Source organism: Scophthalmus maximus, chromosome 22, assembly GCF_022379125.1.
Source record: "Scophthalmus maximus strain ysfricsl-2021 chromosome 22, ASM2237912v1, whole genome shotgun sequence".
NCBI lineage: Eukaryota > Metazoa > Chordata > Actinopteri > Pleuronectiformes > Scophthalmidae > Scophthalmus > Scophthalmus maximus.
This window is the reverse complement of record NC_061536.1, coordinates 14,390,001-14,406,462: the sequence shown is the minus strand read 5'-3', so window position 1 is coordinate 14,406,462 and position 16,462 is coordinate 14,390,001. Positions and strand designations below refer to the sequence as shown.

The window sequence follows — 16,462 nt, the reverse complement described above, 5'->3', positions numbered from 1 at the left end:
CCCGGGTACCAGACACCTGCAGCACGGGCCATGGCGTCCAGGAGCTTCTTCGTGGGAGGAAACTGGAAGATGAACGGGAACAAGGAGAGTCTGACGGAGCTGATGGGCAGCCTGAACACCGCCAACCTGCAGGAGGAGACCGGTGAGGGGCTCTGCAGAGATACAGACATACATACAGCGACGACACAGTGTGTGTGTGTGTGTGTGTGTGTGACGTTGATATGACGTCACGTGATCGGGATGAGTTAAAGGCCTCTGACGTTTCTCCTTCATCGGTCGGAAGTACCTCCAAGTACTTCATTTACTCAGTTACTTTACTGTTAGTGTCATTTTTCAGGTACTTGAAGTTTACTCGTGTTTTCCCATTTGCCACTTTAAACCTCTGATATTCCACATTTCCATTTTTATTCAATTCTGTGCGTATTTTGTGCGTATTTTTCAAAATAAGAGTCTGTCTGTGTTTCTGTGTCCAACTTTCTTGGAATTTGAATTTTCCTGTTTTACTTTGTCGAGGCCGTTTGATCAGGACACACGAGACTGAAATATGTAAATTAATCTGTCTCACCAGATTTCATCTGGTCCAAAAGGCGATTGAATTTCTACCACTGAATTATTCAGCATTGAAAAAATTATGTATGTGAATATGTTGTCTCTGAATTTAACGTTTGAATCATTTTTTGCATTGAAATCATGTACCAGATTTTTTTGGACTCAAATTCAATGCTTCCAAATTTCAATGACAGATTTTCACTTTTGTTAAAAATTCATAATTCATAAAACTCGTGGTGCAGCTCACTCCACTCCGACTGGGACGAGAACGTCTTAGTTTGTATGTTGTTGATCCAGAAAGTCAGAATCTTTGATTATCTTTTCAACTTCAACCATTTTTGTGATTTGAATTTCATAACTTGAATTTTTCAAAATTTGATTATGAGTTTGTGAACATTGAAAAACAAAAGTAAAAATCCCTTATTGAAATTTTGAACCGATGAATTAGGAGACAAAATAATTACATCCATAACTTCAATGCCGAAAAATTCAGTTGCCGAAAAATTCAATGGTGCTGGTGAGCATTGACGATGTAGCATGGATAAACGTGTAAAATGTAAAAAAAAGTTAAATAAAAAAATATATATATTAAACTTTGATGATACCTGATGACGGAAGCGCTCGAGCGTCACGACTGTTCAAGTTAAAGTGAGAATCGAATTAAAAGGTGCGAGCAGTAATTGAGAAAAGACTAATGTCAACCATTTTGTTTTTGGTCGTCAGAGGTGGTGTGTGCCGTCCCGTCCATCTACCTGGACTTCGCTCGCTCCAGTCTGGATCCCAGGATCGGCGTCGCAGCCCAGAACTGCTACAAAGTGGCGAAGGGGGCGTTCACAGGCGAGATCAGGTGCGTCGCTCGCCCTCCGACCGGAACACACACTGGCAACACATCACTTATATCCAGCTCCATAACCACGGAGCCAAGCCAGGGTTTCCCTGCTCAGCATGGAAAAGTATGAAATTTGATTTGAGTCATTTCCCAGGTCTGGATAAGAGTATGGAAAAATATTTGTGTTTCCAGACGTGAATCCGAAGATGTTAGAATCCCAACGATCCGTCTGGTGAATTGTTTTTCAAACACAGTCAGAATTTTCATATGTGAACAGTTTGATCTAAACATGATTCATTTACTAATATGATGATATTACATAAATGAATACCTTACGGATTAATTGATTTGTTTGAAGAATAATCCTCAAACTCTCTGATAAGGAAATTAATTGATTAGTCGCATGCCTAGACACAATTTGGGCTCGATGTAGATACGATACATCTTTGGGTAAAACCCAAATGTGATTTTTGTTTTGTTTTTGACCACGTGTCTTGAACGCGTCGCCCCGCAGCCCGGCGATGATAAAGGACTGTGGAGCGGAGTGGGTGGTCCTGGGACACTCGGAGCGCCGCCACGTGTTCGGGGAAGGTGACGAGCTGATTGGCCAGAAGGTGAGACTGAAGGAAACTATCTGTAAAGTTCAGAGGTCGTCTCTGAAGGAGAAATCAGTTTTGGAAAATGAAAAAAGAAATTATATATATATATATGTATATATATATATATATATTTTAAGAAATAAAAGCAGTGTATAGAATCCACTAGATGATTACTCACACACACACACACACACACACACACTCCTCAGGTGGCCCATGCTCTGGAGAGCGGTCTGGGTGTGATCGCCTGCATCGGCGAGACGCTGGCGGAGCGCGAGGCCGGCACCACAGAAGAAGTCGTGTTCGCCCAGACGCAGGTCATTGCAGGTAAACAACAACACCATTATTATTATTATTATTATTATTAATAATAATAATATTTCCTTTTTGTTTTTCCTTTCTTATTATAATGTACTTCCTCATATATTCACACCGAAACAGATTTGTCCGCCTGTTATTTGTAAATAAAGTTCTATTCAAATCTATTAATAATTGAATGTGTCAATTTCTCCAATATGAATATTGGCCTGTATAATAGCAAATGTAAAAACTATTTGCTATTTTTTATTTTATTTTCAAAAAACGCAAATATTTTTTCTATAATATTATTTAAAAAATATATTACTATACGATCGTCTCACCTTCTAACTGTACGACGGCCTCGGCTAGTTTTTCCTGCTTTTTACTGTTTGATAAAGTTTAATTATTTATAATGTTTATCACTAGGGGTTTTTCTTTCTCCTGTTGATTTGGTCCTTTTTCACGTCACGTGGAGAATGTGACCTGATCACTTTGGCTTCATGAAAGAGTTAAATATTGATTCAGTTGTCGCGTCGCGTTGCAGAGAATGTGATCGACTGGGGCAAAGTGGTTTTGGCGTATGAGCCTGTTTGGGCCATCGGCACCGGGGAGACGGCGACGCCCGAGCAGGTAACGCCTGTCACTCAAACCACAACTCAAAACTGTTTATTGTCACTCAGATTCAGAGTGAGAAACGCTGAAGTCCCCAACGTGTGTGTGTGTGTGTGTGTGTGTGTGTGTGTCCAGGCCCAGGAGGTCCATGAGAAGTTGAGGGCGTGGCTTAGAGCCAATGTCTCGGATGATGTGGCCGATTCTCTGCGCATCATCTACGGAGGTCAGAGAGTTGAATAAACGGAAACTGTAAAGTACACGGGACAAAAGAAATGACGCCCTTGTATTTCAAAATTTCCTTTAACTATAAAAAAGGAAACAAGCGTCAAGTAGGGAATCTTCCACCTGAGCAGTTTTTTCGTTTCCTGTCCGTCCTCCAGGCTCGGTGACGGCGGCGACCTGCAGAGAGCTGGCGTCTCAGGGCGACGTGGACGGATTCCTGGTGGGCGGAGCTTCTCTGAAACCAGAGTTTGTCGACATCGTCAACGCACGTGCGTAAACGTACGCAGGCGGCGGCTCCGGAAAAAAGACCCCAAAACACTCTGCCCTCGGCGTTTAGGGAAATCTCACGTAGCTTCTTTTGTCTGAAATTTGCTTAATTTACTTAATTTATCACCTTATATAATTTTAAAGCTGCAGTGTGTAATAATTAGAAGAACTTATTCACAGAAATTGAACATATTCATATATATTATATATATATATTATGTGTATATATATACAGAATCTATCTTTCTGCTCAGTTTTGAAGAGTCGTGGGCTTTTATTGTGAAGTTTTCACCGTAGGCACTTTGCTGTTGTGTATGTTTAACACCGACCGACCTAAGAGGTAAACTAATAAATCTAATGAGGAGAATAGTAAAAGTTTCATTCTGTGTTTTCATTGGTTGTTTTATGTCTCAGTCACACGTCCCGACATGACGTCTCCGGCTCCGTCATCACCAACACGTTTTAGTTTTTACACCTGGCGCCGTTGACGCTGACTCAGGAAGACGGAGACCGTTGGACGTCTTACACAAGGAGCCCAATGAGTATAGAGGAGATTTCTGTTTGGGTTACACGCGATCAACCAGTGGTCAGTGCATGGCCTCCCCCATTGAAAATGTAGAAATCCCCAAATCCCTGTATTTCTGCAGAGGAAAGTTTCTACAACAAACCAAAAAAAAGGACAAACACATTCCTGACTGTGATTGAAATTGTAAATTACCGTATTTATTATTTCACATATTTTCACATTGTTTCAATGACAAGCGTTATGTTAAATTTTTTTGGTTCTTTTTCGGGTTTTTTTTTCAACACAGCTAATCTATGGACATTCAGGAAGAACTGAAGGAACAAGGGGCGTTCGGGGTTTTTTCTTCTTCTGGGGCTTTTCGAACATGAACGACAAATAATCAGAATCACATCAGGGCGGGAAGAAATAAGAGTTCGGAAGCCGAGAGTCGGACACGACGAGAAGAAAGAGGAGAGGGGGCGGGGCAGAAAGAGAAAGGGGGCGGGGCGGGAGTGGGCGGAGTCCAGGTGAGTGTGTTGAGTGTTCAGGTGTTTGTGACGTTTCTTTTCCTCTTCGCTCGTCCCTGAAACTGCTGATTTGTGTTCCTGCAAATGCATTGTTAGTTATTGTTGTGGTGTTAAAAGTTTTTTTTAAAATTCTCTTTCATTCACGTGCTTCAGTTTACATTATTCTAGAATATCTACTTGTTCATCTCTTGTGGTTTTTTTTACAACAATAATCTTTATTTTTGCAGGTCTGTCCTCTTTAGAACTACAGTAACAGTGCATGTCTGGCTTATAAATATTATTTTTTATCTTTATAATATTCCCCTGCATGTGCGTGAGCGTGTGTGTGTGCGTACAGCATCGTGTTCCTACATATACGTCCAGTGCATATTTTCCTTTTCTTTTCTTTTTTGCTCGTGTCTTTTTTTCCCGTGAATCTGTTTGATCTCTCTTTGTACATGGCTCGTTCCCTGTTTGTCGTGCTCTGTCAGCGTGTGTGTGTCTGTGAGTGTGTGTGTGTGTGTGAGTCATTCGTTTGTCCGTCTGTCAGTTTTCACAGTGCGCTCGGGTTCCTGAAGTTATGGCCGGCGAAGCGAGCCTGGTCGCCCAACTCCTCCTCGATCCTGCGGAGAGAAAATAAGACGAGAGGAGGAAAAAAAACTGTTCAATTATTCAAAGCTGTTCTGTCCAAAATAGTTTGTCCACAACAGAGAAAGGGTTCTTCATCCTAATCCGTTAGATTCCACCTCACAACGTACGAACAAATCATCTGCGATAAAAATCCAAAGTTCGCGTTTCTCGCGAGGTGACGCCAACGCTCCCTCGTCTCTCTTCCTGATTGGCTCTCATCAGTCATGCTCACTAACACTTCCTGTCAACTAACAGTTCCACCTCGTCGTCCTCCCTGCAACCGCCTGCAGAGGAGACAGTCTACTTCCTGTTAACACAACCAGTAACCAGGTGAGTTGGTCGCGTGACGATGGACACGGAGCTAAAGACGCTCGAGTCTGGACTGAGATCATCTTCTTTTAAATCGAAAACCTCGTAGTGTGGATGTAGCCTGAGTCTAAATACATGACTGTGTGTGTGTGTGTGTGTGTGTGTGTGCGCACACAGTGATTAGCGTTTATCGCTGGTTAATGCTCCTGTAAGTCTCTCCACCCTCCACCTCTCATGTGTCTCCTCAGCAGTCCGATGGGATTACACCGCTGAGATGATCCCTCCTCCTCCTCCTCCTCCTCTTCCCCCCCTCTCCATCCTCCTCCTCCTCCTCTTCCTCCTCTTCCTCCTCCTCTCCTCCTCTTCATCCTCCTCCTCCTCTCCTCCTCTTCATCCTCCTCCTCCTCCTCCTCTTCCCCCCCTCTCCATCCTCCTCCTCCTCTTCATCCTCCTCCTCCTCCTCCCCCTCTTCAACCCTACTGCTCCTCCTCCTCATCCTCCTCCCCCCCTCTTCATCCTCCTCCTCCTCCCTCTCTTCCTCCTCCTCCTCCTCCTCCTCCTCCTCCCTCTCTTCATCCTCCTCCTCCTCCCCCTCTTCCTCCTCCTCCTCCTCCTCTTCATTCTCCTCCTCCTCCCTCTCTTCATCCTCCTCCTCCTCCCCCTCTTCATCCTCCTCCTCCTCCTCCCCCTCTTCAACCCTACTGTTCCTCCTCCTCCTCATCCTCCTCCCCCCCTCTTCATCCTCCTCCTCCTCCCCCTCTTCATCCTCCTCCTCCTCTTCCTCCTCCTCTTCATCCTCCTCCTCCTCCCCCTCTCCATCCTCCTCCTCTTCATCCTCCTCCTCCCTCTCTTCATCTCATCCTCCTCCCCCCTCTTCATCCTCCTCCTCCTCCTCCTCCTCCCCCTCTTCCTCCTCCTCCTCCTCCTCCTCCCCCTCATATCCTCCTCCTCCCCCTCTTCATCCTCCTCCTCCTCCTCCCTCTCTTCCTCCTCCTCCTCCTCATCATCCTCCCCCCCTCTTCATCCTCCTCCTCCCTCTCTTCATCCTCCTCCCTCTCTTCATCCTCCTCCCTCTCTTCCTCCTCCTCCTCCTCCTCCTCCTCCTCCTCATCATCCTCCCCCCCTCTTCATCCTCCTCCTCCCTCTCTTCATCCTCCTCCCTCTCGTCATCCTCCTCCTCCTCCTGCTGACTGGCGTCGGACACATGATGTCACCCGTCAGGTGAATCAGCTCTGTGATGTTAAGACGATGTCTCAACGCTGCTGCCAGATTTACAGCCGATAGAGGAAACGGAGTCGTTATATTTCATGTGGCAGAATATTCACATTGTGACCATGGTTGCACCCTGACGGACTCCACAGGTTGTCTCTACAGAAGTCTGTGAGAAGATGACTCGACTTCTCACTTTGTGATTGACAGCTGGCACCGTGATACAGCTCACTGACCTCATGAGCTGGTTGTACTTGGCCAGTCGCTCAGATCTGCACGGGGCGCCGGTCTTAATCTGCAACGCACAGAGAGAGAATCATCCAACGTAGGTCAAAATCAGGTCGTCAAAGAGGATGTGGATACATTTTTATTGCTCCTCTGTTGGATGTCTGATGGTTAAGACGTGTTAACTTAGTGTTTTTTCTTTGTGATGGTAAGGTTTAGGGTAAAGGGGCCAGGAGCGTCATTATGTCAGCATGAAGCTAGATCGCCACTGCAATGTCATGAAGTCACAATTACACGACTCTGCAGAGGGCTTTTATTCTGAAAACACGGATACAGGAAGTTGGGTTGGGGCGATAGGGAAAGGAGAATTTAACTTGCTGACATGAAATCCTGGTGCACCGGGACGAATCCTGGCGCGCCTGTCGGGCTGCTGGACCGTCAGTGTGTGTGTGTGTGTGTGTGTGTGTGTGTGTGTGTACCTGTCCAGTGCACAGTCCGACCACCAGGTCAGCGATGAAGGTGTCCTCGGTCTCGCCTGAGCGGTGACTGACCATCACACCCCAACCATTCGCCTGAGCCAGTTTACACCTGGGAGACGAAGACAAAGGCCTCGTTCTGACTGACGGGACAAATAAAGTTTTCATCCAGATTGCAAAAAACAACAACAACAACAACACACACATTAAAACCAATAAAGTCTACGTCTGTGGCCTCGCCCAGGTTCAAATATTTGAGTGACGCAATGTCACAAAGGCCAATTAGCGCCAGCGCCCGACAGAGAACTCTGGTAATTCCACATGAACGACTTTTTCAAATTTCCATTGTTTCCTTTTCTTCCAGGTAAAATTGAAGTAATTCTTAATATATATATATATACACCCAGTGGCCACTTGGTCAGGAACACGTGACGTGACACAAAGCTCACGTACGCCTGTATGGCCTCGGTGACGGAGCCGATCTGGTTGACTTTGAGCAGCAGGCAGTTGCAGGCTCGCTCCTCGGCAGCTTTCTCGATCCTCTTGGGGTTGGTCACCGTCAGGTCGTCTCCCACCACCTGGATCCCCACCCGGGCCGTGAGCCGGGACCAGGCCTCCCAGTCGTCCTGGTCAAACGGGTCCTCGATGGACACCACTGGGACCAGGAGAGGAGAGGGAACACGTTTCTTAACAAAGAGAGAACGTCCCGTTGTCTCTGGCTGACGATCAACAAGAAACTGGACCGGAGTCACGAACCTGGGTAGTTGTTGACGAAGCCCTGGTAGATGTCAGCCAGCTCCTCTGCGCTGATGTGTCTCTCCGCGTCCGGCGGGGACTTGAAGTCCAGGTCGTATTTGCCGTCGCGGTAGAACTCGGAGGCGGCCACGTCCATCCCGACCACCACCTTGTCCGTGAAGCCGGCCTTCTCTATGGCCGTCTGCAGCAGATCCAGAGCTGGAGGACGACGGAGAGGCGGAGAAGATGGTGAGAGACCATGTGAGATACCTGCCTGGCCTTTGGCTCTCTGGGGGGTGAGAGGTGGCGTCTGCGGACAACACTGAGGGCTGGAAAATGGATGCAACCTATTTTTACCAGTTTCTCTGGGGAAATAAATCGTTGAGTTTATATTTTGCCTCGTAAGGGGCGAGTCATAATGAATGAAGCTCAGCGTTTCTGAGATGAGGAGTTTCATTTGGTGACCGGGTGATCTGTTATGAATCGCGTTCCTTGCATACGCAGAATTTTAAAGAAACAATATATCATCTACATAGATAAATGAAAACAAGGCTCCTCCCCCCTCACCCTCGCTGTTCTCCAGGATGTTGGGGGCGAAGCCTCCCTCGTCGCCCACGTTAGTGGCGTCCTGGCCGTATTTCTCCTGGATCACCCCCTTCAGGGTGTGGTACAGCTCCGATCCTATCCTCAACGCCTCCCTGACGGGCGGAGGACGAAGACAAGACCACATCGTGAAATCATTATATCAACTTTTCTTTTTTTACTTTTCGGTGATCAGCGGTTCGCAGGCTGGATGTTTTATAGGCTGCGGATGACGAACTGAATGAGGAGGCGATTTCTTACTTGAAAGATTCAGCTCCGACGGGAAGAACCATGAACTCCTGCATGGCCAGTTTGTTTCCGGCATGAGATCCTCCGTTTATCACGTTAAAGGCCTGGAGAGGAGACGAGAGGGGAGGAGACGAGAGGGGAGGAGACGAGAGGGGAGAGGAGACGAGAGGGGAGGAGACGAGACGAGAGGGGAGGAGGAGACGAGAGGGGAGGAGGAGACGAGAGGGGAGGAGGAGACGAGAGGGGAGGAGACGAGAGGGGAGGAGGAGACGAGAGGGGAGGAGACGAGAGGGGAGGAGACGAGAGGGGAGGAGACGAGAGGGGAGGAGACGAGAGGGGAGGAGGAGACGAGAGGGGAGGAGACGAGAGGGGAGGAGGAGACGAGAGAGGAGGAGACGAGAGAGGAGGAGGAGACGAGAGGGGAGGAGACGAGAGAGGGGAGGAGGAGACGAGAGGGGAGGAGACGAGAGGGGAGGAGACGAGAGAGGGGAGGAGGAGACGAGAGGGGAGGAGACAAGAGAGGGGAGGAGGAGACGAGAGGGGAGGAGACGAGAGGGGAGGAGGAGACGAGAGGGGAGGAGACGAGACGAGAGGGGAGGAGGAGACGAGAGGGGAGGAGGAGACGAGAGGGGAGGAGGAGACGAGAGGAGAGGAGACGAGAGGGGAGGAGACGAGAGAGGAGGAGACGAGAGGGGAGGAGGAGACGAGAGGGGAGGAGGAGACGAGAGAGGAGGAGACGAGAGGGGAGGAGACGAGAGGGGAGGAGACGAGAGGGGAGGAGACGAGAGGGGAGGAGGAGACGAGAGGGGAGGAGACGAGAGGGGAGGAGGAGACGAGAGAGGAGGAGACGAGAGGGGAGGAGGAGACGAGAGGGGAGGAGACGAGAGGGGAGGAGACGAGAGGGGAGGAGGAGACGAGAGGGGAGGAGACGAGAGGGGAGGAGACGAGAGAGGGGAGGAGGAGACGAGAGGGGAGGAGGAGACGAGAGGGGAGGAGGAGACGAGAGGGGAGGAGACGAGAGGGGAGGAGGAGACGAGAGGGGAGGAGACGAGAGGAGAGGAGGAGACGAGAGGAGAGGAGACGAGAGAGGGGAGGAGGAGACGAGAGGAGAGGAGACGAGAGAGGGGAGGAGGAGACGAGAGGGGAGGAGGAGACGAGAGGGGAGGAGACGAGAGGGGAGGAGACGAGAGGGGAGGAGGAGACGAGAGGAGAGGAGACGAGAGAGGGGAGGAGGAGACGAGAGGGGAGGAGGAGACGAGAGGGGAGGAGACGAGAGGGGAGGAGACGAGAGGGGAGGAGGAGACGAGAGGGGAGGAGACGAGAGGGGAGGAGGAGACGAGAGGGGAGGAGACGAGAGGGGAGGAGGAGACGAGAGGAGAGGAGACGAGAGAGGGGAGGAGGAGACGAGAGGGGAGGAGGAGACGAGAGGGGAGGAGACGAGAGGGGAGGAGACGAGAGGGGAGGAGGAGACGAGAGGGGAGGAGACGAGAGGGGAGGAGACGAGAGAGGGGAGGAGGAGACGAGAGGGGAGGAGGAGACGAGAGGGGAGGAGGAGACGAGAGGGGAGGAGACGAGAGGGGAGGAGACGAGAGGGGAGGAGACGACAGGGGAGGAGGAGACGAGAGGAGAGGAGACGAGAGAGGGGAGGAGGAGACGAGAGGGGAGGAGGAGACGAGAGGGGAGGAGACGAGAGGGGAGGAGACGAGAGGGGAGGAGACGAGAGGGGAGGAGGAGACGAGAGGGGAGGAGACGAGAGGGGAGGAGACGAGAGGGGAGGAGACGAGAGGAGAGGAGACGAGAGGGGAGGAGACGAGAGGGGAGGAGACGAGAGGGGAGGAGACGAGAGGAGACGAGACGAGAGGGGAGGAGGAGACGAGAGGAGACGAGACGAGAGGGGAGGAGACGAGATTCATTCAATTCATTTGAGGAATATTACAAAGGAAAGTGCATCGCACTCATTTAAGATACACAACAATTAAAAAACAACATTTGCTGGAAAAGATACGGTTCTTTGATCCTGGTCTGAAATTTCCCTTCACAGCAAATGTTTTAATAAAAATAAAAAAGACATAAATATAGAAAGATAACTTGTTTCGTTGCACTAGATTGTACGTGTGTGGTCGTGTGTCTTACAGGAACCGGCAGCACCAGCTCCGTGTTTCCGGCCAGGTCGGCTATGTGGCGGTACAGGGGGACGTCTTTCTCCGCCGCACCGGCCTTACAGATGGCGAGCGACACTCCCAGGATGGCGTTGGCCCCAAACTGAGCTGTTTGACACAACGAAGGGCAGAACATGGCTTTATCATTTATGTACGTGTGTAATATCTCTACTTATTTCAATTTCAGTTTCATTTAACTTTCTTTGTGACGCAGTTTTTACACTTCAGATTTACTTTAAAGCCACAGTGTTTAATTTTTGTAATTTTCTGGCGCCATCTGGTGGTAAAGTTGCAAAAAACGCAACCAGCAGAGCGACCGACAGGGGACACTTTATGGCGGCGCACCGCTGATTCCACTCGCTGTTTCTGTCAGCGTTTAGTTCAACAAGCGTATTCAACACGACGTAGAAACATGGAGACTCACACGGAGGTCGTCCACCTCAGGGAACTATATTTAACTCTTATATGAACACAGTTGTGGACAACATGTTCAGTTTCTGTGAATAAGTTCTTGTAAATATTACACATTGTAGCTTTAACGTCCGTCTCAGGTCAAGTTTGTGTAATTTTGTCAAAGTCGCATGTTTGAGTTGATGTTCAGATGTTCAAACTAAACGTGTAAAATAAAATGAACTTCAGTATTTCCATGTATAGTAATAAAAAGCTCAGTCAATATGGTTTTCAACAAATTCTTTCTATCGTTTAGTCTCATTTTATCTCTTATTACATTCTCCTCTCAGATGTAAAGTAGTGACGGACCGGAATCTAACACCTGCAGGTAAATTCTGTCACCAGTTATTTGAGTTCAAAATCAGAATATAGTCAATAAGGATTTTTAAAAGCAGTTTGTTTTCGCCTTTAGATTATAAACGTGGATATGGTTTGTCCGTGTGGTCAGTAGTGACGCTTCGACCCGACTCCTCTCACTCGGTGTTCGCGTGAATTCAAATCCCTTCAGCTGCAGTTCAGTGCGACAGGCTTCATGCTCGCGCTGGAAATTCACTTCCCCCTAACGTCATTACCTCCCAGCTTCTGTGAGCTCTGCCGCCGGGCGTGATGCGTTGGCAGTTTATTGAGTCCAGTAAATGGACGCAAGCGTTTATTCATTAAGGACGTGAGTTTGCTGCCAAACAGCTGTTGGCTCGGTCTCGCCCTCGTTGCGTCTGCGTTCATGCCGCTGAACTCTGCGAACTCTGACCGTCGCGTGGCGTCTCGTTCCCCCGACTCACATTTGTTTTCCGTGCCGTCCATCTCGATCATCGCGTTGTCCAGCTGCTCCTGCTCCGCCACGCTGACGCCCTGCAGACGCACCAACACAACACGTCGCTGTATTCCTCAAGTCATTTCAGTAACACGCACCAACGACTTCTGACATCAACACCTTGGTGTGGACCCCAACCCTCCATCGTTGTGGAGTTTGGTACGAGGGACGACGGAGCCATGTGGGAATCTCACGACAGTTCATTTCCCGACACTCTGATCTCACCGGGTTCATTTCTCGGCATCTGGTCACAGGAGGAAATTACCCACACTGCACTGCTGCAGGTTTCTGAATCACACTGTTGTCCAATTTCGAAGACACACACACACACACACACACACACACGTTTCCTGTCTGCCCATCGAGATGTGAGCGTCATCTTCACATCGATCGACTGTTCCCGCCGCTGAGCATCTCCTGCAGCACTGGACATTCTACGCCTCACTCCCAAAAAGTTATTCCTTTCATGAGAGCAACTCGAAAACCCGATTCCCTTTGAGTCTCCAACTCCAACTCCAACTTACATTATTAATGTGGACCAACAGACTTGTTGCGTGGACGTTTTGTGGTGACTTACGGAGGCGATGAGCGCCGGAGCCAGAGTGTCGTTGATGTGGCCGACTGCCTTCAAGACGCCTGGAAGAGGAAGCATAAGAAGGAAGAGGGACATTTTAATTCTGCAACAAAGAGAGAAAAATCTAAACGCATATTTTCAACCAACTCTTGTTGTGCATTCCACAAAATGTAATGTTTTAAATGGATCTTCAGATTCCTTCCATCCCTGACCAGTCAATCCCCAACTATAAAACCACACAGCAATTTTCAACGAAGAAGAAATCTTAAAGGACTCGTTTGATGATCTGGGGAAATACTGTACAGACACGTTCTTTTGGGTGAGAATATCGACACCTCTGTACGCTGAATATTAGAATACAGATAGCAGGCAGTTAGCTTAGCAATGAGAATCTCCACAGATATCTTCTCAATTAGCGTAGCGGAGCATAATGACTGAAAGCAGGGGGGGCAGTTAGCCTAGCTCCATCGCTAGCCTGCGCAGCAAACAAGCTAACAGACAAGTTCAGGAAGTGAAACGTCGAGCAGCTAAAATTCCAAATTGTTTTGCTCACAAATCAGATCGGAAAGTCAACGCCAATAAGACGACAATAATTTTGCTTGTTTTGTCGCGTTAGCATTCTGCTATCGCCGCGCAGCCACCAGTTTCTATAACGCAACATATTTTATGACAATGTTGTTTTTTAATTGGACGATACATTAGTGAACTTTGAAGACTTTTCCACTAAACCAGGCCCGTGTCTCTTGAGCACGTTGTTGTTTGAAAGTCTGCGTCCTCGTGGTCTTCGTACCTTTGCCCTTGTAGCGGCTCTTGTCTCCGTCCCGGAGCTCCAGAGCTTCGTAGATGCCCGTGGACGCTCCGCTGGGCACGGCGGCCCTGAACAGACCTGAAAGACAAAGACGAGTGTAATCTGGATTACATAATCAGATTAGAAAAACAAGCAACTATATTCGGACCAGATTACATTTGAAAAATGTTTAATTAGATTATAGTTACATTGTCAAGGGTTATTTTTACATTACATTTTGATTATGTCTTTAAAATACGTCAATTTAAAAAAATCATACTTTAAAAAGATATATGTATATATTTAGTATGAGGTGCAAATTTAAATTTTAGATTTTGAAGTAATCCAAAAGTAAGTATTCAGATTAGATTATTATTTGCATTACTGATTATAAAAATTGCCATGCAATTCTGCATTCAGTAACTTGTTACATTTCAAAGTGACCTGATACAACCCTGCTTGTAATGTTAAATAAGAATATTCAATATAACCCATAATTATATACTTATATATTATTACTTCAAATTGGCCTATAGCACGACAACGATGCGAGACTCCTCCCTCTGTCTGGATCATGTAGATTAAAACTCATAGAGACGATCATGAGTTTGTTCCTTCATCGTCACGGTGATACAACGTGTAACTGTAACTTCATCCATCAAACATTTTGAAGATGATGAAACATATCTTTATTTGTGTGTTAATGATGTATTGTTTATTTTGAGGTTGCGGAAGCGAGAGTCTCAGCGAAATGTATTGTTATTATTATTATCTGGACAGAGGTCAAATGAAGGTCATCTGATCTGTCAGCAACAATCCACCATTACAGCCGCTGCGTCGCCGAGCCTTCATAACGCTCCTGACATTGACGACTGTGACCAAAGTCCTCCTGATGTTTGCAGACGGGCTCATGGGCGGTCACCTTTCTCCGTGCGAAGGTCCACCTCCACCGTGGGGTTTCCCCGGGAGTCCAAGATCTCCCTGGCAACGATGCTGACGATCGACATCCTGAGCGACACACGGAGGGAGAGAGAAAAGAGAGGATGTGTGATGAACTTCACCTCGTCGCACGCGTGAGTGTCCTGAATAAAACAAGAAACCTCGTGGGTGGAAAGAGCTCTTAGCTCTGCACGAACACACGAACACACGAACACACGCACACGAGAAGACGAGAAGACGAGAAGACAACATCACGGCCGACTCGCCGTGAAAATCAAAGCTTGCCACAGAGGACTGCTTCACACACACACACACACACACACTCACACACTCACACACACACACACACACACACAAACACACACACACTTACACACATACTCACACACTCACACACACACACATACACACACACACGCACACACACACACTTACACACAACCAAGATGGCTGCCGCTGGGGAACAAGCGTTTGACTAAAAAGTACCAGACACCTTCAAATGTCCCCAAAGAAACGACGGTCACGCGATTCGTCGCTGCGTCGCCGCGAGAGGCCTCAGACTAATACTCCAAGAAACTCGGTGCAAGGATGGGACACGGGGCGGGAAAGAACCAATTCAATGTGGGCGAAGATCCGGACAAAGTGCAGATCCACACATTGCTCTTCACCATTTGGAGCATTTCCTTTGACATTTTCACAGATTTCCCAGGAAATAATTCATGTGTGGAAAAAACTCTGACATATTTAAGTGTCTGACATATCTACGCTTGTTGTTGCTTTGTTTGGATTCAAAGGCCTTGTTGGGCCTCGGCGGAGGTTTTGAGCTCTGACTGCTCTGCTTCCTGTTTCCCAGGAGAGAGCGAGCGGGAAGAGGAGCTGGAGCACGAGAGCCTCTCGTCCAAGTAGGCCAGCGCACGAATCAACCCGACCGCTGCACGGCACGATGAATACTCCACTGTGAGAGGGACGGGGCCGCAGCAGGAGGCAGCGGGCCACGCTCAGCTCCGCACACGTGGATGAAGTCTTCGTACAGACGACGACATGGAGAACGCCGCCGCCTGCCCTCGAATATCAATGAGGACGAGGAGCGGGAAACGCCCACAGACTGGATTCACACCGGATGACGCTGACGCGACAACAAGGGGGCGGAGCTCCGGGAGTTCCGGAGGTTCTGTGTTGATAACAGCGTGGAGGATTCCTACGCCGAGCGTTGTCGTCAGGCGGGGAAATGTGCTCATCGCCTCCAATTTGATCAGAAAAACGTTATAAATATCATCGTCTTTTTCATTTTGATCAGAAAAACGTTATAAATATCATCGTCTTTTTCATTTTGTCCCTAGATCCTGAAAAAACCCATTAGAATCCTGATAAGGTCGTGTAATCTCTTTTCATAGCTGTAGTTAGTGCAACACCGTTCCTTGACTAATCACACTCACTCACTCGCTCACATACATATACATGCATATTTATGGATATTAAAACAGTTTGCGTGATGTGAAACTAATGATATTCTCATTGAGCTTTTTTAAAATCCTCTTCCTCTTCCTGATGTTGTGAACACACATCTCCTTCTCTTCCGTCTTTACTCGGCGCTCCTCCGTCGTACTGTATATACATATACATATATATTAACATATATATACATATACAGTACATGTGATGATCTTTCTGATGGGGGGGACTTTTCAATGGGAAGTTTTGTTTGTGCTTATTACTCAGTTGTCACTCTCACTGGGAGTCGCAGCTGGGATGAAGATGAAGAGCATCGTTCCTCAGCACGAGAACATCCACATCCACAGGAGATTGATGAGGGTGATCCCTCCACCGGCCTTAGTCTTAGTTCGCCCCCCCCTCTCTCTCTTGATGCTGTTTTTTGAGACCACACCCTGCAGTGCTGCAGTTCAGAATCTCCTGAGGGCGGAGCAGCACTAAAGAAGT

The 16,462-nt window shown here is 48.1% G+C and overlaps 2 protein-coding genes across 4 annotated transcripts in view; one reads left to right on the top strand and one right to left on the bottom strand.

The window, feature by feature from the left end:
- Window positions 1-9: 9 nt before the first annotated feature.
- Window positions 10-3,753, top strand: LOC118292439 (triosephosphate isomerase). The gene is made up of 7 exons (XM_035621377.2): window positions 10-142; window positions 1,273-1,396; window positions 1,893-1,992; window positions 2,187-2,304; window positions 2,822-2,907; window positions 3,025-3,112; window positions 3,270-3,753. Exons 1-7 carry the CDS (start codon window positions 31-33, stop codon window positions 3,386-3,388), a joined length of 747 nt encoding a protein of 248 aa, XP_035477270.1. The 5' UTR covers window positions 10-30; the 3' UTR covers window positions 3,389-3,753.
- Window positions 3,754-4,070: 317 nt separating this feature from the next.
- The window catches only part of LOC118292013 (gamma-enolase-like), a 19,420-nt gene continuing 7,028 nt past the window's right edge, over window positions 4,071-16,462 (bottom strand). For all 3 annotated transcript variants that reach the window (XM_035620634.2, XM_035620633.2, XM_035620636.2), the window contains 12 exons: window positions 14,508-14,593; window positions 13,589-13,684; window positions 12,802-12,860; window positions 12,193-12,262; window positions 10,938-11,071; window positions 8,817-8,908; window positions 8,541-8,671; window positions 7,995-8,192; window positions 7,692-7,893; window positions 7,242-7,350; window positions 6,774-6,832; window positions 4,071-5,012 (listed from right to left, as the gene is read on the bottom strand). In XM_035620634.2, the coding sequence (XP_035476527.2) occupies window positions 4,943-5,012; window positions 6,774-6,832; window positions 7,242-7,350; window positions 7,692-7,893; window positions 7,995-8,192; window positions 8,541-8,671; window positions 8,817-8,908; window positions 10,938-11,071; window positions 12,193-12,262; window positions 12,802-12,860; window positions 13,589-13,684; window positions 14,508-14,592 (1,305 nt within the window). In that variant the 5' untranslated portion in view covers window position 14,593 and the 3' untranslated portion in view covers window positions 4,071-4,942. The remainder of the gene's footprint in view (window positions 5,013-6,773; window positions 6,833-7,241; window positions 7,351-7,691; window positions 7,894-7,994; window positions 8,193-8,540; window positions 8,672-8,816; window positions 8,909-10,937; window positions 11,072-12,192; window positions 12,263-12,801; window positions 12,861-13,588; window positions 13,685-14,507; window positions 14,594-16,462) is intronic.